At 39.0% G+C, this 20059-nt stretch overlaps 1 protein-coding gene across 4 annotated transcripts in view; it reads left to right on the top strand.

Annotated features, from left to right (window-relative positions):
- Positions 1-795: 795 nt before the first annotated feature.
- The window catches only part of PALLD (palladin, cytoskeletal associated protein), a 432781-nt gene continuing 413517 nt past the window's right edge, over positions 796-20059 (top strand). For 3 of the 4 annotated variants that reach the window (XM_050791713.1, XM_050791711.1, XM_050791710.1), the window contains exons 1-2: positions 797-943; positions 14983-15970. In XM_050791713.1, the coding sequence (XP_050647670.1) occupies positions 15060-15970 (911 nt within the window). In that variant the 5' untranslated portion in view covers positions 797-943; positions 14983-15059. Of the gene's footprint in view, positions 944-14982; positions 15971-20059 lie in introns of all 4 variants that reach the window. The other variant, XM_050791712.1, reaches the window with a different exon arrangement.

Genomic DNA, 20059 nt, shown 5'->3' with positions numbered 1-20059 from the left:
TTCTATTCTTGCTGTCTGTGTTTGTTATTTGAAAGATCAAAATATTAAACTCTTGCTATCTCTATTTGTCATTTGAAAGATCAAAATATTAAATGATTGTAAAACATTTTTTGCAACTGTAAGAGGGTTGATACTTTTCCTGAATATTATTCATTCAACATTTATTTATTTCTTTGATGAATATTTACTAGATGCTCATGATGTCCTAGGCATTGAGCTAAGAACTCAATGTTGCGACGTGGATAAGACCAGTCCCTGTGTGTTCACACTTATTTAATACTATTATAGACAAGACTTTTAATACATACCATAGTCATATATCAATTTTTAATTAGCAATATGAAGTAAGAGAACAATGGGACTTTCCACTCAATTTGCCAAGTGGCTAAATTTTCAGTTACTGAATTTACTATTTTAGGATAATCTAGCACATGATCAAAATTTAAATGCACAGAGCAGAAGATCACAGTAAGAAGAGCTTCCATTTGGATTATCACTTTTTCTACTTGGAGTCACATACTGTACTTTAAATTGATTAAGAACATGTTAACGGGGCAGGTGGTGATTTCCAGCTACAAGTCCAAAGTATAGAAGAATGTGTTTAAATCCTGTGTTTATCAGATCCATAAATATAGTTCCTTCTATGTTAAGTGGCTTTATTTCTAAGAACCCAGCCCTCAGTCCTGGGGGTGCTTCCCAGCCCGCTGCTGGAATTCCTGATCATGGCAGTCTGCTGAAACATGAGCTCAGTTACCAAATATAGCTGAGTGGAGGAAGAGGACAGATGAGAGTCTGAAGCCACAGTTGCCTCAAAGTGACTACGGACCAGGCAGTCTTTAATGAATAGGCAAGGCCACAACCTCCATTCTCCCAGAAAAGAAGAAATGCTCATCTGAAATTCATCACCTCTCTGGAGTCTTCAAACTGACCAAGCACTGAAAAGGTCTGTAAGGTGTATCTTAATATACTAACTAGTACGGCAACATTTTAAGAACTTAAAAAAAAAAAAAAAAAAAAAAAAACTATAAAAGGTTTTCTGAAAACATGATATATTTAGAAAATATCTTAATTATTCTTTTGCTTGGAGAGGAAAAGTAATGAGAATGTTATGGTTTTGCCAAAAACACATAATACGTAAGATTTGCCTGCCCACTTTATCTCTGCCTCTGCTGTCAGAGAATTATCCTTTCTGTTATAAGCTTAAGCATGCTAAGTTGGTGCTATCAATTCCAAAAGAATTTAATGTATTTATGGAGCCAGCTTTTGTCAAGATTGTGTACGTGTTACGTTTCACAGAAAAGGAAAATGCAGTTTTCTAGATTCTCACCCATATTTAAGCTAAATACATAATGATGGCTTACAGTGACAGACTTTAGATTTTAGTCCATTATAAATTGTTACACTTTCAAAAGATTCTAAAAGTAACTCACTGGACATAATGAGTTGGGATAGTAACAGCAGGTATTTTAAATTATATTCATGCATAAAATTTACATACTTTTAATAAGATAACGCTTACTAAGGGAAACCACAGTGCAGTCTCTGGAGTCCAGTCAAATTTAAACATCACAGTATAATTTTTATCATGTTGCTTTAAGTTGCACATGAAATTGTCTTGAATCCAATAGAGGAGATTGACATAAAATGATTTCAGGCTCATATTACTTATTAACATTTGCTAAAAATACTAATTGCCTTCTAGTATGAATAATGTGGTGACATATAAAGCCCATTTCTTGGCAATATAAAACTATTCAAAATCTATTCAGTCACATATATGCAGAAATTAAATCCTCATTGCATGATAAAGATGCCTTCCAATCTTTTTTTCTCACAGAAAGAACTTGAATACTCACCTCAATTATTCAGATTTTAAAAATCAAAGTCTTTTTGACAAGTTATAGCTAACAGTAGAGAAGGCCAGTGAGGTTTATCTGGCCACTAACTGCCCTGTAAATACATGATTACACATTCCTAGAATACAAATTAGTCCTCCAGCATCCTAGAATCTGGTGTAGGTTAGGGTCTGTATTCCAGGGGTTCTGTGTCAGCTCTTCCTCTGGGTTTCTCTGTGTTATTGCTAGAGTTGAATATTAAAACTGGCCTTATAGCATCTTTCACAATAGAATGAGGATCTGGATTGCACTAGACAAGTACAATCACTTTGACCTCCTTACCTCATTTTTTTAAAATGTAGAGGGCACTCATTATTCACGTTTAAAAATAAATCTGACAAGTTCTTTAAGAGATACCAAGTGAAATCTGCAAGGCCCAGACAAGATCTCCACTTCTTAAACGATATGTGTGTGGAGGCTGTCAAAGGGTACTGCAATGACTGAGCTCCAGTTAGAAATTCAGGCCATCTAGAGTTAAGGACTGTGTCCTGGTGAAATTACAGCAAAGAAAACAAAGATTGAACAAAACATCTTCAACTAAAATTTCTAACTGTTAAATCATATTAGAGAATATAGAAGCAAATTTGGTGAATAGGTTTTGAATTTAAGTGAGAAGAATAAAGCTCTGAATTGGATAATGGTAGTGGAAATGGATAATTCAGATGTAAAATCTAAATATTTGCAATGGACTTAGCATGGTGAATAAAGTTGATAAGATGAAGAGGAAATGCGATAACTTCAAAAACTCTGTAAAGTATCTTATTTGGCTGTTTTGGCATTAAATGAGCTATTAGATTATGTCCTTGAAATTGAGATTAAATACGCTGTTTAAAGAGATATTTAAAACTGTAGGATAAATATATCTTCCTGCAATGATAATTTATTTAATAATTATAAAGGAAAATAATCCATGTGTATTAATAAATTATAAAATTGCAGTACATTTTCTGCATCAAATATAAAATTTCATAAATTTTTCATGTTTGACTTTTGCCCTAAAGGACCCTTTGTAGCAAAAGGGAAACAGGGAAGAAGGAAGGGAGAAGGGAGGAAGGGAGAAGGGAGGGGGGAGGGAGGGAGTTGATTTAGTCTAGGGGTTGCCTGTGATTCTGAAGCACGAAAATAAAGTGTTAAAGCCTTTCTAACTTTGTTTTCCATAGTTTAGGTTTTATTAAAAGATATTTCAATATCAAATCTTTGTATCAAGTTTGCATTACTTTTTTAGTAATTGCTTAAATATGAAAATAAATAAAACTGCTAAACCTAAAATTAAAAATCACTTATAAGTTTTTTTCAAAAATTACAAAGTAAGCAACAAAAGATCCCCCTGAATGTCCCACCTTTCAACTCTTACCCCTGCCTAAATCCCCCCACAGAGGTAGTCAGTGTTGATTGATTGGTGTATGTTATTCCAACCATTTTCATGTATTTATTCCTTTCTATATATACATTTTTAAATGACTGTGGGAATTTAGCTATTCCATCTGGACTCTCTAAAGAATCTGCTGAATGTGGTACATGGTATTAAGTGATCCTTACTGTCTGTCAGCGTTTTTCTAACATCAAACTTTTTCTTTCAAAATTGTAGCAGTTCTTCGTCGACTCTAAAAGTATTTCACGAACAGACTTCAAAAGTTTTCCCCTTATCTAAATTCTTAAAGTAATTTCCTATAATATCCCCAAGAAGAAAAGAAAACTGCAGTTAAATGCAGGCTTCCACCCTGAGTCTGCCACTTTCTGATGGCTCTGGTTGGGACAAATAATTGAACGTTTTTCTGCTGCAGTTGTGGGTAATACAAAACATAAAATAGAAAAATAACATCTACTCCATGGATTGCTCTGAAGATCAAACTGTTCACTTTTGAAAGCAGGTAACTCCCAAGCTGTTATGTAGGAACAACTTGCATTGTTTGTCAGTGAATTCTTTCTACTGGACTCTGCTCTTTCTCATGTATATTCCTTGTCTTCCTCAAGTCCCTCCACGTGGAAGAAACCTGTTTCCATTTCAACAGTCAATAGTGCCTTGATTCATGGGGATCATGCCAGGGGGTGATCCCAGGAGTCTTGTTTGTTTTTTGAGTCAGGGTCTCACTCTGTTGCCCAAGCTGGAATGCAGTGACCTGATCATAGCTCACTGCAGCCTAGAACTCTTGGATTCAAACAATCCTCCCACCTCAGCCTCTGGAGTAGCCGAGGCTACAGGCACACATCACTGCACTCAGCTAAGTTTTTGGGGTTTTTTCTGTATTTTTGTAGAGATGAAGTCTCACTATGTTGCCCAGGCTGGTACTGAACTCCTGGGCTCAAGCAATCTTCCTGCCTCAGTCTCCAAAAGTGCTGAGAGTACAGGCCTGAGCCACCATGCCCAGCCCCCTATAAATATTTCTTAAATGACAACAGAGAGGATTCTCCCAAATATCATAGAGCTGGCTTTCAGGTAATCTATCCCCAAAAGTCAGCAACTTTAAAGGTAAACGGTAGTCATAATTTTTAAATTTGTCTATCTTTTCTATCATTTGTATATTCATATATGAATGTGAACCATATACATTTATGCCTACAGTACATATTCAGGAACTAAAAAATAAATGTTTTCCCAAATATTAAGATAGTCATGCCAAAATAAGATTCATAAAATTACTTATGTCAAATGTGTAATACACATACCAATGAAAACTTATTTATATGTTCTATATTTTATAGTATAACATGAATCTAAGAGAATTCAGATGACACTAACTTAGGGAGAAGTTGCAAACCATAAAATTACAATTAGAAGTAATCTATAAATTAAGTGACATAAAATTCCTTAAGAAAGAATGAAATAGCCAGGCCTCTTGGCTTGTGCCTGTAATCCCAGCAACTCAGGAGCCTGAGGCAGGAGGATGGCTTGAGGCCAAGAGTTGAAGACAAGCCTGGGCAATGAAGGGATACCCTGTCTCTACAAAAAATAAAAGAGAATTAGCAGGACGTGGTGACATGCACCTGTAGTCCCAACTACTTGGGAAGCTAAAGCAAAAGGGTCCTTTGAGCCCACTAGGTCAAGGTTGCAGTGAGCTATGATCACACCACTGCACTATTATAGCCTGGGCAACAGAATGAGACCCTATCTCCAAAATTAAAAAAAAAAAAAAAAACAACAAGGAGAAGGGGATATGCCCAGGGGGTTAACAAAATAGGTCACCATGGACGTTTACATTTGAAAGCAATATTTGCTTAGGATAAGCCAAGATGCTTATAAGGATATAAGCTGCCTGTTGACAATTCAAGGTGGATAGCATTCTGTAAGGACTCACAGTATCTGCCAACCCTCCCAAACCTTTGCTTCACTAAATGTTTGCTTAAGAGGAAGAGTCTGGCATTATGCATAAATGTCGAAATTCACCTGGGAGAATTTCCCTTCAGAGCGCCATGAGGTGACACAGCAGTGCCCCCATGGTACACTATGAAGGAACCTAAAGGACCATTGACCTGAGTACGTTCTCCTCTTGTGACTTTCACCACCTTCCCCGCCAAGGGTGTGCCCTCCAAAACAGCAGTGGTCTGTAGATGTGAAATTAACATGCGAATGTGCATTTCATTTTACCTTATATTTTTGCACCCTAACAACTTTCAAAGCTAGTTTGAAGCTGTATGCAATAAAAGCATAGTACAATTGCCCAAAATCAATTAAGAAAATATAGAAGATCAAATCAAGCATAAAAAGCTTTGAACTTGAAATGTTTCCTCAACTTACTACCTTTGTCCTTTCTCTTAGAATCTTTACCTCCTAGGACAGAGAATCTATCTTCTTCCAAGCTATGTCCCTGGCCTATAAAAGAGGTGCCTAGCATATAGCAGGCACTCAATAAATAAATGCTGACTGAATAAAACAATGAGAAAAGTAAGCAAAAAAAATTTTTTTAGCTAAAAACATCTGAATTTCTATGACGGAAAATTTAACCCTGAGCTTGCTAGTATCCATGTGAAAGCGTCATCGAAGTTTACAGAATTCTTTGTCTAATAGAATTGCCAGAAAATAGAATGCTTTTCTAGTTCCAAATTTTTTCATAAGAAACTGTCTTCGAGGGTAATGAGAAACATTAACATCCATGTCTTTATAGATACCTTTTTTTAACACAATGTCTGACCTATGACTGATTTCGTATGAGCGAAATGAGCAGGTAAAGTGTATTTTATATGTAGACACAGTTATGTGTTGTATGTATACACTAACATTTAGCACTGATTACTCTATCAAGTTCTTACCAGAAAATAGAGCCTGGGGCACAAGTAACAGTTGATAAAATTGAGGAAAAACCTAGTTTAAAAGCAGAATAACATTTAGTTGCACTTAGGGGCTCACATCTGTAATCCCAGAACTTTGGGAGGCCAAGGCAGGAGGATCCCTTGAGTCCAGGAGTTTGAGACCGGCATGTGCAAAAAAGGGAGACCTCGTTTCTACAAAAACATATTTTAAAATTTAGCCAAGCCTGATGATGCACACCCGTAGTTCTAGCTACTCAGGAGAATGAGGCAGGAGGATCCCTTGAGCACAGGAATTCAAGGCTACAGTGAGCTATGATCATGCCATTTCAGTCCATGCCAGGAGACAGAATGAGACCCTCACTCCAAAGAGCAGAATAACATTTAGCTGAAGAGAGCATGTCCCAGAGAAATGCCACAGCAGGTTCTGGGAGGCTGAAAGCAAATCAGACATCAGAACATTTCCTGCCTCATGGCTTTGTTCATGTGTCTGTCAAATCCTATCCAAGGCTCAAACCACATTTCAAACACCCGGTATTTCTTAGCTTTTCTCTATCATCTGCCGTAACCTAGACAGTGTACTAAGCATTTGCCATACAAAGATGCCAGTCACAGCTCCTGCTTCCATGGGGCTCACAGTTGAATGAGGAAAGCATTCTCTAAATAAATACGTGTAATTTAATATGATGACTGCTATGAGAAATGCAATGCCAAGTGACGTGCTTGGAAGAAGCAGCAAATTATATTGATTGGGGAATCGTTAGAAAGTACCAAAAAGTGGTAAAATTTAAGAAAGTTTTCAAGGATGAACTGGAGCTTGAAAAACAGAAAGAGGCCCAGATGCAGTGGCTCATGCCTGAAATCCCAGCACTTTGGGAGGCTGAGGCGGGCAGATCACAAGGTCAGGAGATTGAGACCATCCTGGCTAACATGGTGAAACCCCGTCTCTACTAAAAATACAAAAAGTAGCCAGGCAAGGTGGCAGGCACCTGTAGTCCCAGTCACTCGGGAGGCTGAGGTAGGAGAATGGCATGAACCTGGGAGGTGGAGCTTGCAGCAAGCCGAGATTGTGCCACCGCACTCCAGCCTGGGCAACAGAGCGAGACTCCGTCTCAAAAAAAGAAAAAAAAAAAAACACAAAGAAAAGAAAAAGAGAAAGGAAGCACATTTTAAGCAAAAGGAGCAGCAAATGCAAAGGTGTGAAGACCAGAAAGAACCTGAAATGTCTGAGGAATGGTGAGTGGGCCAGGGAGGCTTGAGTGCATGTGTGTTAGTGATGATGGAGGGTGAGGCTGGAGAACTTCCATCAGCTCAGACTGTCCACGGGCATGTTTAACCTGCACATCATGCTTTGGAGCTTTTCTCCAGCCAGGGAGCATCATAGGAAAAAAATAAAAACCAAAAGAGGGACGTGACCCAGTTTGTAACTATGATCTCTCTTACCATTTTTATCCCTTACTGCAATTTGTTGAAACTATTTTAATAGCAATTATCACGCTCCTCCTTGTAACTGAGTTATTTTTTACTCTTGTCTAATCCCTCCTCCTGGATTGTAAGATCATTTAAGGAGAATAACTATGCCTGGCTCATATTCGTCCTCCTTGAAGCTTCTCTTGCACAACTAAGCAGTTGCTCCATTGATTTCACATTCAACTTACTATTCCGGGAAAGGGAAGTAGAAGAAAGGAAGCATGACTATAAGATGGGCAAGGCCAAGGAGGAGTCATTTCTTCCATGGTGAAGAACACAGAGCTATGCAACTTCAAGCAAATTAAAGAACAGTTGTGGTTGGCCGGGCACAGTGGTTCATACCTGTAATCCCAGAACTTTGGGAGGCTGAGGCAGGCAGATCACAAGGTCAGGAGTTCAAGACCAGCCTGGCCAATATGGTAAAACCACATCTCTACTAAAAACACAAAAATTAGCTGGGCGTGGTGGCAGGTGCCTGGTAATCCCAGCTACTCGGGAGGCAGGAGAATCCCTTGAACCTGGGAGGCAGATGTTGCAGTTAGTTGAGTTCACATCATTGCACTCCAGCCTGAGCGACAAAGCGAAAGACTCCATCTCAAAAAAAAAAAAAAAAAAAAAGAATAGCTGTGGCTAATGAGTGTTTTAGGGAAAATGACAATTAAGCTAAACTGCTAATACTGCAGGTGATGGATAAGACAAGGATGAGAAAAAGAAGCAGTAGAAGAATTTCTAGGAAATTCAGATTCCTTCCGAGAAAAGGGAGGAGGCAGGGGACGGGACAATTTAAAGATGCCAAAGAATCCTTTATTCCTCAAAATTTCAAAATCTTTCAATGCTACTTACTAGAGTAGAAACACTTTAATGGCTTTGGTGTTTACCTCATTTCCTCTTCACTCATTAACAGCAGTATTAGTGGGTCTTTTTAGTCTATTTCATCTTCTGTGCCTATCACACCAGCATAGAATTACCAAGAGCACTGTTTGACAGAAAACATGAAATCTCCGGCAAATGATGGAGATATTTGTGGTTGTGTTTCCTTCCTTTTGATTTTGACCTTTTCATTTTGGAGTGCTGACTGACATGGAAATCTCTGAAGCACAAATTTCCAGTGAACTTGGCCCACTTGGAAACTGCCCTTGTTCATCCTCCTTGAATGAGCATTTTCCCTAGCCCACGTGCATGTTCCCACAGCAATAACTGGGTTGCAAATTAAGCCTGAACCAGATATGCCATAGAACTATTATTTTCTTTTTCAATGTGCAAGCAGTTTTAAAGCTACACCTAATCCTGACCACTGGATCCTGTCAGATGGCGCCTCTTTAAAACCAAAATATGAGTTAATAAGCAGGTGAGATATTCTGCCTCCAGCAAACACTCCCTTTAAGAATCGAAAGTGTTTTCATCATTCAGAAGTTCGCTTTAAGTTTTCTCACACAATGTGTCTTGTGAAGTTTTAAAATGTATCATATTATGTTTATTTGGAACTAAACTACAATTGAATTAATAGCAGAACTCTGATTTCTGACCCACAGTTTTGTTAGTCTGATACATTGCTTAGGATTCTCAATTATGAAAACTACAATGGTAAGATGGTAAAGTACATAGAACATAAGCTCTGGAGTTATTCCCTGAGCTTAAATCTTGGTTCTCCCACTCAGATTTTCTGCCTCTATTTCCTTCTTTCTAAACCAGAGGCTGCCGTGAGGATTTTAAACGAAATAATCTACATGATGACTCTGGGCACAATGCCCACCTCAGGGTAAGCAGTCCATTATTAGTCATCATCATCAATCATCGTGATTATTAATAGCCTTTATATATGTCATATGAATTCATCAGGCAGCTAGTGTTCTATAGAAGGGGTTGGCAATTTTTTTCTGTAAAAGTGCAGGTAAATATTTTAGGTTTCATGTGCCATACAGTCTCTGTTGCAACTACTCAACTCTGACACTGGTTCAAAAAAACAAAAGACAATCTCTACATTCAAACTCCTACCCATGAATTCCAACCCAGCATATACAGGTCACCTTTTCCTTGACCATATTTTCAATGGCCTTGCTCACTTCCCTCCCATTTTACCTGCATGTCAAACCGGGATCATCTATCTCTGCTGGATGGCTTCACCTGGATGGCTGAGCTCTGGTGGAGTAAATCACACAATCACACAGAGTAATGACACTATAAATACATCACATCTAACTTCAACCAGGCCCTCACCTCTGCCCATAAATCCTTCTTAGGAAACTTCTTTCTCCCTTTTTCTACAACAGCTATTTCAAATCATCTTCTGTCCTCATAAACTTCCAATGCACAGAAGTCTCAGTATGGGAACTCTTTCTATTACAAATTCTTGCAGAGAATCTCATCTTTCTCTCTCTCTTACCGCCCCCGCCCCACCCTAACACACACACACCCTTTGTTACTTCTCTCCTTTACCAATGAAAGAACTGCCTCCTTCCTACTGGAAGCTGAACACCTCATGCTCCATTTGTCCTATAATAACTCATTTCTTCCTACATCTTTTGAGAGCCAACCTATAAATCATCCCACTTTCTTACATTTATTTTCAGCTTTTCTCTTCTTACTGCCTAATTCGGTTTGTGTAAAACATGTTATAGTGCTCTATCCTAAAAATGTATAACAAACCTCACCGGAGTCTATACTTTTGTTCAGCTACTACCTTCTGTCTCTCCTTCTTTCTATGATCTTTTCAAAACAATCCACCACACCTGGAATATTTTCTTTCTTTCCTTCTTCTTTCCTTTCCTTCCATACAGCAACCTGGCTTATATTTCTGTTGCGTACACCGAAAGTGCTGTTGCGATGGTGCTAAATATTCCCAAGTTGCTAAAATCAAAAGGACACGTACTGCTTCCTGAGATATTTTCTTTCCCAGCTCCCATGACATCTAGCTCTCCTTGCTTCCCTTTGATTCTTTGAAGGATTCTATCTTCTCCTTTTTTCCTCGATAACCTTATGCATTCCCATGTCTTAAAGTGCCACCCATAGGCTAACAATCCCCAATCCGGCTCTGCTCTTCCTTCTCCTGGGCTCTAGATCAGTATCTCGAATCACCTAGACATCAACACCAGAGTTACGAAAGGTCCCTCAACTGCAAAAGGCTCAAATCAAAATCAAGCTTAAAAAAAAAAACTTGTTCCTCCACTTGTAGCATCTAAGTTCATGGTACCGTCATCTGGTTGTTGAGGTGAGAAACCTGTAATCCTGCCTCTGCACTGCCTCTGCCTTTAATCAATTACCAAGTTCTTTCCTTTCTATCATCTATCTTATGGACCCTGGACCCACTGCTCCTCTGAATCACAAGCTCTCACTTCAGAGTCCAAGATGAACACATCTAATCGCTGTCTAGGCCAAGTGCCAAGACTTGTGTCTGGTCTCCAAGGGGATGGGAAAGAAAATACTTGGAAATTTCACATCCCATTACAAGTGAGCTCAGTTTCTCACTGAGTGTCAGAACATGAGGAATTCTCCAAAATGAAGACGTCCAGATGATGGCAACCAAACGTGAAACCATGATAAATGTGCGCACTCCCTGGATTACTGCACGAGCCTTCTCATGGACCGCCCTACTGTCAGTCTTGTCTTCCTCTTCACCTACCTCTGTCCCCCATCCAGGCTGCCATCAGTTATCTCTCAAAAATGTAAGTCTGGTGACATCTCTCACGGACTTAACACTCTTCCTTGCCTACTGACTACCCACAACATAAAATGCAAGCTCTTTGCATGCCTCCAGGCCCTCTCTGCCCTAACTCCTGATTTCTAGCCTTATCTCTGGTTATTTCCCCATTTCCAGATAGATTTCTGTTTAGCTGAAATGCTTAGCGGAGTTATCTGAGTCTGTCATGCGCTCTCTGGGATCCAAGTCTTAGAATACGTTTCTGCCAGTGCCAGCACCCTCTTCACCTCCCCGCTCTTCCTCATCCCTCACACATTATTCTTTCAGCTTTCTCTCTTTCATAAAAGTTTCCTGATCCTGACCTTGCTGTTGCTTCTAGGTGCTATCATAGCACTCTGTTGTTCTATACCACTGCAGGATGACTATAGCTAACAATAACATACTCTATAGTTTCAAATGGCTAGAAGGAAGACGTTGAATGTTCCCAACACAAAGAAATCATAAATGTTAAAGATGAATATGCTAGTTGCCCTGATCTGATCACTATACATGATATGTACTGAAACATCACTAGGTACCCCATAATTATGTATAATTATTATTTGTCAATTTAAAAAATAAAATACAATTTAAAAAAGACATACTCAATTATATAGGGTTACTATTTATTTGTAATTTGTATTAAGTTCCATGAGGGCAAAAACCTTCTCTTTTTCAAGGTCCCTAGCACACTACTGGGCATGTGGTATATAGTCCATAAATACATTTTGAATGAGTAATTCTGGTCCATGTAGTACATCTATCCCAGCTTAGGCTTCACAATTTAGCCATGTCAAGAATCAAAGGTTTTGTTGCAATTATCTCCTTGGATTTTCAGCTTAGCCTACCACAGGTTTGGCTGACACAAAATGTTTTTCAATCTCCTTTAGCACTGATTTCAACACAAAAACTGAATTTCTTTCAGGCCACATAAACAATAAATAAACAAATAACACAGTAGCTTTCTTTCAAAAAAAAATAAATTTTACAAGAAATGCAATAAATGAAAATATAGTCTGTTGTGCCTTTGGTACACAAACATACTTTCAGCCCCCGAGTCTCCCCCTCTCCACCTTCATGTCTCTTCTGGATCCATGTTACCTAACGGCTCATCTCCCCACACCTTGTAAGAGTTGATCCTGATCCTGGCTTCCCCTAAAGTTATCTACCATGTGTGCTGACTGAGGGGTCAATTGTACTTCAGAGCTCATTACTGAGAGAAACCTGGCTGCCTTCGTAGGACAAACTATAAAACGTTTTGAAATATACAAAATGGCACTGGGTGTCCTTGCAATAGAATGCTGGATTGGCTCTGGTGGACCTTCCAGGGTCATCTAATTCCACAGGGGTCTATGCCTTTTATTGTCTTTACAATTTTACAACTCTGTAAGTTGGAAAAATCTAAAAACAATGCAAATTATACTGGTACATAAATATACAAATGATTTTTTTCTAGTAGAAATGCTATAGATTTCCACTCTTATAGATGATTCCAAACATTGTGTTTTATTGCTCTATAGATATTAACCAGTTTCAAATCTATTACCAACTTCATTTCAGCATTCCTGATTGCCTACATGTGTCTCATCTTCAGTGTCTCCTTTGAAATGCTTGTAATATATTACTGATTTTTTCAATTGTTAAATAAAAACTCGAATACATGTTATTTGATTTTTACATGTTGACTATACCTTTGCCTTTTCAAAATCATACTTTAACTGCCTGTTTCTCATGAAGAAAATATATTCAAGTATTAAAAATACACTGAATATAATTGTTCTCCATATATGAGCCATATCTGAGTAACTGGAGACCAGTCAGGATGTTTCTGTCCTGCAGCACAGACAGGACAAAGAAATTAGAGTGATATCTGGGTTGGTAAAGTCAGGGAGAATGACGACATCCTCTGAAGGACTAAGGATTTACTTGAAGAAGAGTGTGAAATATGGTTCAGTAGATAGAGTAGGGCTAGCATATGGGGAATCTAATAATTCAGGCACAAAAAAGTAGCTATCTTTCTAAGAAGACATCTAAGGCAAAAGTACAGTATTCCACTTAAGAAAATGGGGTATGTTAATATTGAGTTTCAGGATCTCTGATTAAATATCCTGTTTAATCAGCAGGTCTATGACTCACTGCATCCAATGAAGCAGCAGGTTCTTGAGATGGATTTCTACAATCCCCTCGACTCTTGCATAATGTTTTTTGAAATTAGAGATTTTCTTAGGAAGATACTTCTACACAAGCAACTCAATTCAGTCCTCTGAAGACACACCATTTCTGGGGAATGTCCCACCAAGTTTACTCCTGACTGACACGAGGTAGAAAGTTGAGGTTCACCACATCCAGGAAGCTTCCATTATTCACTCCTAGACTCAGTCTTGTGGCAGACATCACCGCTGATGTTTTCTAGATCTTCCCTCTCAGTCTTCTATGAACAATATATAGCAAAAGAATGGCACACTTCGAGTAATGAGGAGTCATTGCCTTACAATATTTAGTTCAAAATGTCAGTGGAATTTAAAGCTGTAATAGCTTACAGATAATGGAACACCTTTTATTTAATTTTGCTGATATTCCCATGTAAGTGTTCTACGCCAGGCCTCTAGTTCTCTCTCATGCCCTTTAAGATTAGATTAGGCTCTCATAGCCCCTAGGTTTTTCTCACTTTCCTTTAAAGTCTTATCAAAATTTTATATTATTAATATATTATTTGTTTAATATCTTCTCTGTATTCTCCACTTTACTACCTCCCATGACTTTTAACTCCTTGAACATGATGACTGTGTTGTTAAGTCTGGATCAAGGGTCAACAAACTTCAGCCCCTGAGCCAAATCCATCCCAACCCCTTTTTTTTAATATGCCCTGCAAACTAAGAACGTTTTTCTCATTTAAAAGCTGTTGTTTAAAAATCAAATATCAAAATAATAGTAGTTTTAACACATAAAATGACATAAAATTCAAATATGAGTATCCATAAGTTTTATTGGCACACAGTCATGCTCATTCATTTCCATATCACCTATGGCTGGTTTCACGCTCATGCAGAGTTGAGTAATTATAACAGAGACTGGACAGCTCACAAAGTCAAGAGTATCTACCATCTGGCGCTTCCCAGAAAAGTTGCCCATCCCTGGCATACAGCACAGCTGTACTTCTAGCACCTGAAATGTAATAATAAGTGATTACTACCATCTATTGGACTGTTGAGTGAATGACTATGAATGAACACAACTGGAGACAATAAAGTTTCAAAGATTTCACTGAAAACTATACATAAATGAAAACTGGAATCCTTAAACTGCATTTTGTGGTTTAGAGTTAGACAATCAGAGTCAGACTTACTAAAAGTATCAACATTCTATTGATCTCATTACATTAATCAAATTAGAGTTTGAGTAAGGTGGGCGGGGGGGGCTGGCTGTGAGCCCTATCCTACTAACAGTGCCTACTGCACACGTCATCTTTTTGAATGATTTAATACTGCCTAGTGAGATATTTGATAGCACTCACAGGGCATGTATTAAAATCATAAAATGATGAACACAAGTATACTTGATATTTCTTCCAACTTGTAGAATAAAGAAAACTTATATTCATTCACTTTAATGTTTCTCTCAATTTGTGACTTAGAACTTCTATGATAAAATGGGGAAAAATCATTGCTACTAATGACATTCTATGCTGTCTTTCAGAGCATAAGAAAACAGTTGCCGTTGCCTCTGGTCTTCCTATTGAAAGCAGACACAGAGTGCATGAAGACCGTTCAACTATGTCAGGGACCTCCTCCCATGAGTCCTTCTATGACTCCCTCTCAGACATGCAGGAAGAAAGCAAGAATGCTGACTTCTTCCCAGGCCTTTCTGCTTTCCTCAGCCAGGAAGAGATCAACAAGAGTCTTGACCTGGCCCGCAGAGCCATAGCCGACTCCGAAACAGAAGATTTTGACTCGGAAAAGGAGATCTCGCAGATTTTCAATACTTCCCCTGCAAGCTTCCATGAAAACCCTTCCCGTAAGGAGACCAAATTGGGTGAACACACCTCAGGGAGACCTCAGGATAACAGGTCAACACCTGTCCAGCCTCTGGCAGAAGAACAAACTAAGAGTATCTCTTCACCTGTTTCAAAGAGGAAACCTGCCATGTCGCCCCTGCTCACCAGGCCCAGCTACATCCGGAGCCTCCGAAAGGCTGACAAGCGTGGTGCAAAAGCTCCCAACACAAACGTAAAGCCCAAAACGCCACATCAAGGAAAGGCTGGCCCCCAGAGCCAGCTGTGTGACAAGGCGGCTAATTTAATTGAGGAGCTGACATCCATATTTAGAGAAGCCGCAAAGCCAAGAAACAGAAGCCCAAATGGGGAGTCCTCGTCACCAGACAGTGGGTACCTATCTCCTAAAACTCAGCCGTCAGCCCTGCTGAGTGCCTCAGCCAGCCAGAGCCCTACGGAAGACCAAGGGGAGATGGAAAGAGAGGTTAAGTCCCCTAGGGCCAGGCATTGCTACCAGGCCAACCAGGACCTGGCAGTGCCACGCAACCGCAAGTCTCACCCCCAGCCCCACAGTGCCCTCCACTTCCCAGCTGCACCTCGATTCATCCAAAAGCTGAGGAGCCAAGAAGTAGCAGAAGGGAGCCGAGTTTATCTGGAGTGTAGAGTCACTGGAAACCCCACTCCTCGAGTCAGGTATGAATTTTTTTATTATGCACAACAAAAGATTTTGTTGACTTTGGTGTTACTTTAATATGGGAGGAAGAAAGATTTCCTGTGTCATTAGCCCTCTGGAGACTGAGGGAGAGTACTTGCAAGGAGAGCAGCAGCCCAGGATCGCCACTACGAGTGGTGCTAGTTGTCCATGGCTGGAAATATCTGTGGTCATGCCCCCTCTGTGCTATGGAGGGACGGCAAAGGACTTGAGCAGGCAGAGAGGAGTGGAAACAGTTTGTTCTCTAAGACGGTGGAACTAGTATGGACTAGGCACACTTAAGATGTGAAACTGATTTACTGGAAGTACTGTGAAAAGTGTGTGTATATTTGAATATGAGTTGCTAAAGATGGTTGAAAGCATGGCTAAAACTAGCAGCTATCCAGAAGCGAAAGGCACAAGTGTGTAGAGGCCAACCTTCAGATTAGCCCCCAATAACTCACAAATGGGAACAATAAATACCGAGGCCTACTTGAGGGGGGAGAGTAGGAGGAGCCTGAGGATCAAAAAACTACCTATCAGGTACTAATCTCACTACCTGGGTGACAAAATAATCTGTATGCCACAGCCCTGCAACATGTAATTTACCCATGTAACAAACCTGCACGTGTATCCCCGAACATAAAGCTTAGGGAAAAAAAAAAAAAAGATTCTCATACACAAGAAACAAAAATCAAACAAAAATTACCCCCAAATGGATAATCCAGTCTCAGGCATGGACTAATTCGGCACATATTCAGTAACATAAGCACACACACACCCCTTCAATGTGATGCAAACAAGAAAGGCAGAACTTTCCTAAGAAAGAAAGATAAACCAAGTCAGGAGCTCCCCAGGTCTGCCTGTTATTCCTACACAGGCTCTGGTCACTAGAGCATGGAGACAGCAAGAAATAACAGTGAAGGGAGTATGCACTTAGAGTTAATAAGCATTCACAGCACCATGTTCATTAGAATTTCTATACATTCTTCGGACTTCATTGTAGAGATTATACCTTCCCCTGTGCAAAAATGTTAAGGGGAGAGAGACCCTGGAGTCCCCCTGCAGGGTTTCCGGTCGTGATTCCATTGCCCAGCTGTGGGACCTTAGTCAAGTTACTCTACCCCTCTGTGACTCAGTTTCTTCGTCTGTGAAATGGGAAGTATAATAATACCTACATCATTCTGTTTTATGATTAAATAAAATAGTACATGGGGGAAAATTAAAGCAGTGGCTTGCAGCTAGTAACTGCTGCATTAGTGTTACTTATTATCTTCATTATTTCTCATTTCTTAATTGTATTTGGCAAAATGAAAATAACATAAGTCAGGATTTTATTACAAAAATAATGAATATTCACTTATCTTGGAAGTTTTGCTTTAATTCATGCAGAATGCTTTACCTAAATTACGTAAATATTTAAAAAGTTAACTCAACGGCCGGGCACAGTGGCTCATGCCTGTAATTTCAGCACTTTGGGAGACCGAGGTGGGTGGATCACCTGAGGCCAGGAGTTCGAGACCAGCCTGGCCAACATGGTGAAACCCCCTCTCTACTAAAAATACAAAAAATTAGTTGGGCATGGAGGCGTGTGCCTGTAATTCCAGCTACTCAAGAGGCTGAGGTACGAGAATCACTTGAACCTGGGAGGCAGAGTGGAGACTCTGTCTGAAAAAAAAAAAAAAAAAAAGTTAAAATTATTTGATTTGGAAAAAATGGTAAAGTAGACATCAATGGCTAAAGATTGAATTGAAACACTGGTACTTTCTTATTCATAGCATTTCGCAGATCACAAACTTCCCTGTATCTCTGATCCTATGCTCACTAATACAAGCTTTGCTAGTGTTGGTTTCTTAATCTGATACCATTGTGCACACACATGAAGTAAACATTAGCATTACTGGCTGAAAAGCGGTGTGATTAGAGGTGGGCAATTTTTTCCCCCCAACCAATCTGTTCAACTAATTCACCTTGAGTCAGCTTTACAGCAATTTTACTATAATTCTTTAAGAAACTGACAGCAGGGGGCAGTAAAAAACTTTTTAATGTGTTCATTTAATTAAATATGTCATTCTAAATTTTGCATTTATATGTGTTATTTATGTAGATTTATATACATGAAGAATTTTTTTACATTTTACCTTTGACAGAAATGAATGTTTCAGATTCTATTTAGATTTTTTAACCTACCAATCTTGCAAACAAATAATTTTCATTAGACATTCATTCTCATGTCACTCAAAACAGTTCCACAGGTTTTCAAACTACATATGGTTCTACCTACATTTACTTCCAAAACAACCCTTAAAGTACACTACAACCTTTTAAAAAATGACAGAAAGCAGTACATGTAGCATTGAAGGATTAATTCAAGTAAGCAGACCATAATGACTGTATTAAAATTCACTTAACCATTTGGTGATTCTAGGGTTCATCAAATTCACACTTCTGCCTCTTTGGGGGTAGCAGAACTAAAATTTAATTTCATTAGTATCTGCAGTATTATTAACTAGTTTTCTCTTATCCTGAAGTCTATGAATTCAAGTCCAAAGTTGACAAATTACACCTTTCTAGAATAATTAAGTCTCATAAAATGTTCCATTGTTGAAAGTTAGCTGGTCATGTTTGTATCCTGTAGAGTTTTTTGGGGGTTGTTTTTGTTTTTGTTTGAGAGGGAGAGTTTAGATTCACATTGAATTTTCTTAACTTCTGTTGCAAAGATCTTGATCCTCCTTGTCACGAATTTGTAAGTGTACCAGACGCCTAAGAACATTGAGCTCTTTTGACCACATGAGACATACGACAATCATAAGAGACAATCTTTGAAGGAAATTTTCTATCAGGAAGAAAACCTTTATTAAAGATTTCCTGCAATGGGGCATTTTAGAACCTGGCTCAGACTGTGTCAGTCCAGAGGACCTAGGACCTGGAGCTTAGGCAGACCTATTGATTGGCAGGCCATCTCCTGAGGTCATAGAAGCAGTTGACAGATGTGTGGAGAGGCAGGGGATGTCAGGACAATCTAAAGCAAGCCATAAGCAGAAGCCCAAGAGACACTGGTTGGTGAGAGCAGAGACGCTCCTCAGTGTTAGGTAGTTGGCATCTGTACTGGGAGGTGAGTGAGGTATGGTGCCAAGAAGCTTGGCACTTGGCCAGTGGAAAGGTCCAGGCTGACTTATGGGGAATGCACCACACGAAAACATGGCAGCAGACAGTAGGATCAAGATACAGGAGCTGGAACACAGGGAGAAACCTTTACCTTGCAAGAGTTTAAGCAAATCAAAGTTAGGACCATAGCTCCAGAAAGACAAAAACAACAGAGCAGAATCTTAGTGACTAAACTGGGTCCAGATTAGGGAAACCAACTGCTAGGTTAACATGCCTGGGCTACTAAGCAGCAGATTGGAGCTTAAACAATGGAGATTGTTTGCTTTGGAAAGCTGGCATGATGAACCTGACAAATGTGGATAAAGTAGCCCCAGCTCAGGGAAGAAGTAACAGAAACAACAGGGTAAAACTAGGCCAGTCACTTCAAGGCAAGGTATTTGTGCTTCATATACAGCCACTTCGCCCTCTCACACTGTGTGAACACCAGTTATGACTACAAACAGGACTGAAAATATGTTTTCCTCCTTTATTCTTACATATCCAACAAAATCCCAACAAGAGAAAGAGCTGATAGAAAAAAATCGTATGCATAAAAATGGAAGTTATATACCATTGAGGTAGTATTCACATGATACGCAAATTATATTAACAATTTGAATTACTACATTAAATGAAATCAAGTGAGAATTCATTTTTTCTCTGCTTATGCTCAAATGTTCCATATTCTCATACACTCCTTCCAAACAGCATAACGACCCATTCCCTGACATCACTCACCTTACCTGTTGTCTCCACTCTTGACTTTTGTGAGTTGATAAAAAATTTGTGAATAATTTTAGTTCAAAATTACCTCTGGTATTATAAAAAGGAGGCCTTATATTTTTAAAGGTATTTATTTTTAAAGGTATTATTTATTTATTTTAAAAGTATTTATACCTTTAAAAATATTTTATCAACTGTATGTTTTAAACCATTTAAATGTA

The sequence above is a fragment of the Macaca thibetana genome, chromosome 5 (assembly GCF_024542745.1).
Source record: "Macaca thibetana thibetana isolate TM-01 chromosome 5, ASM2454274v1, whole genome shotgun sequence".
Lineage (NCBI taxonomy): Eukaryota > Metazoa > Chordata > Mammalia > Primates > Cercopithecidae > Macaca > Macaca thibetana.
This window is presented reverse-complemented; position numbering and strand designations above follow the sequence as displayed.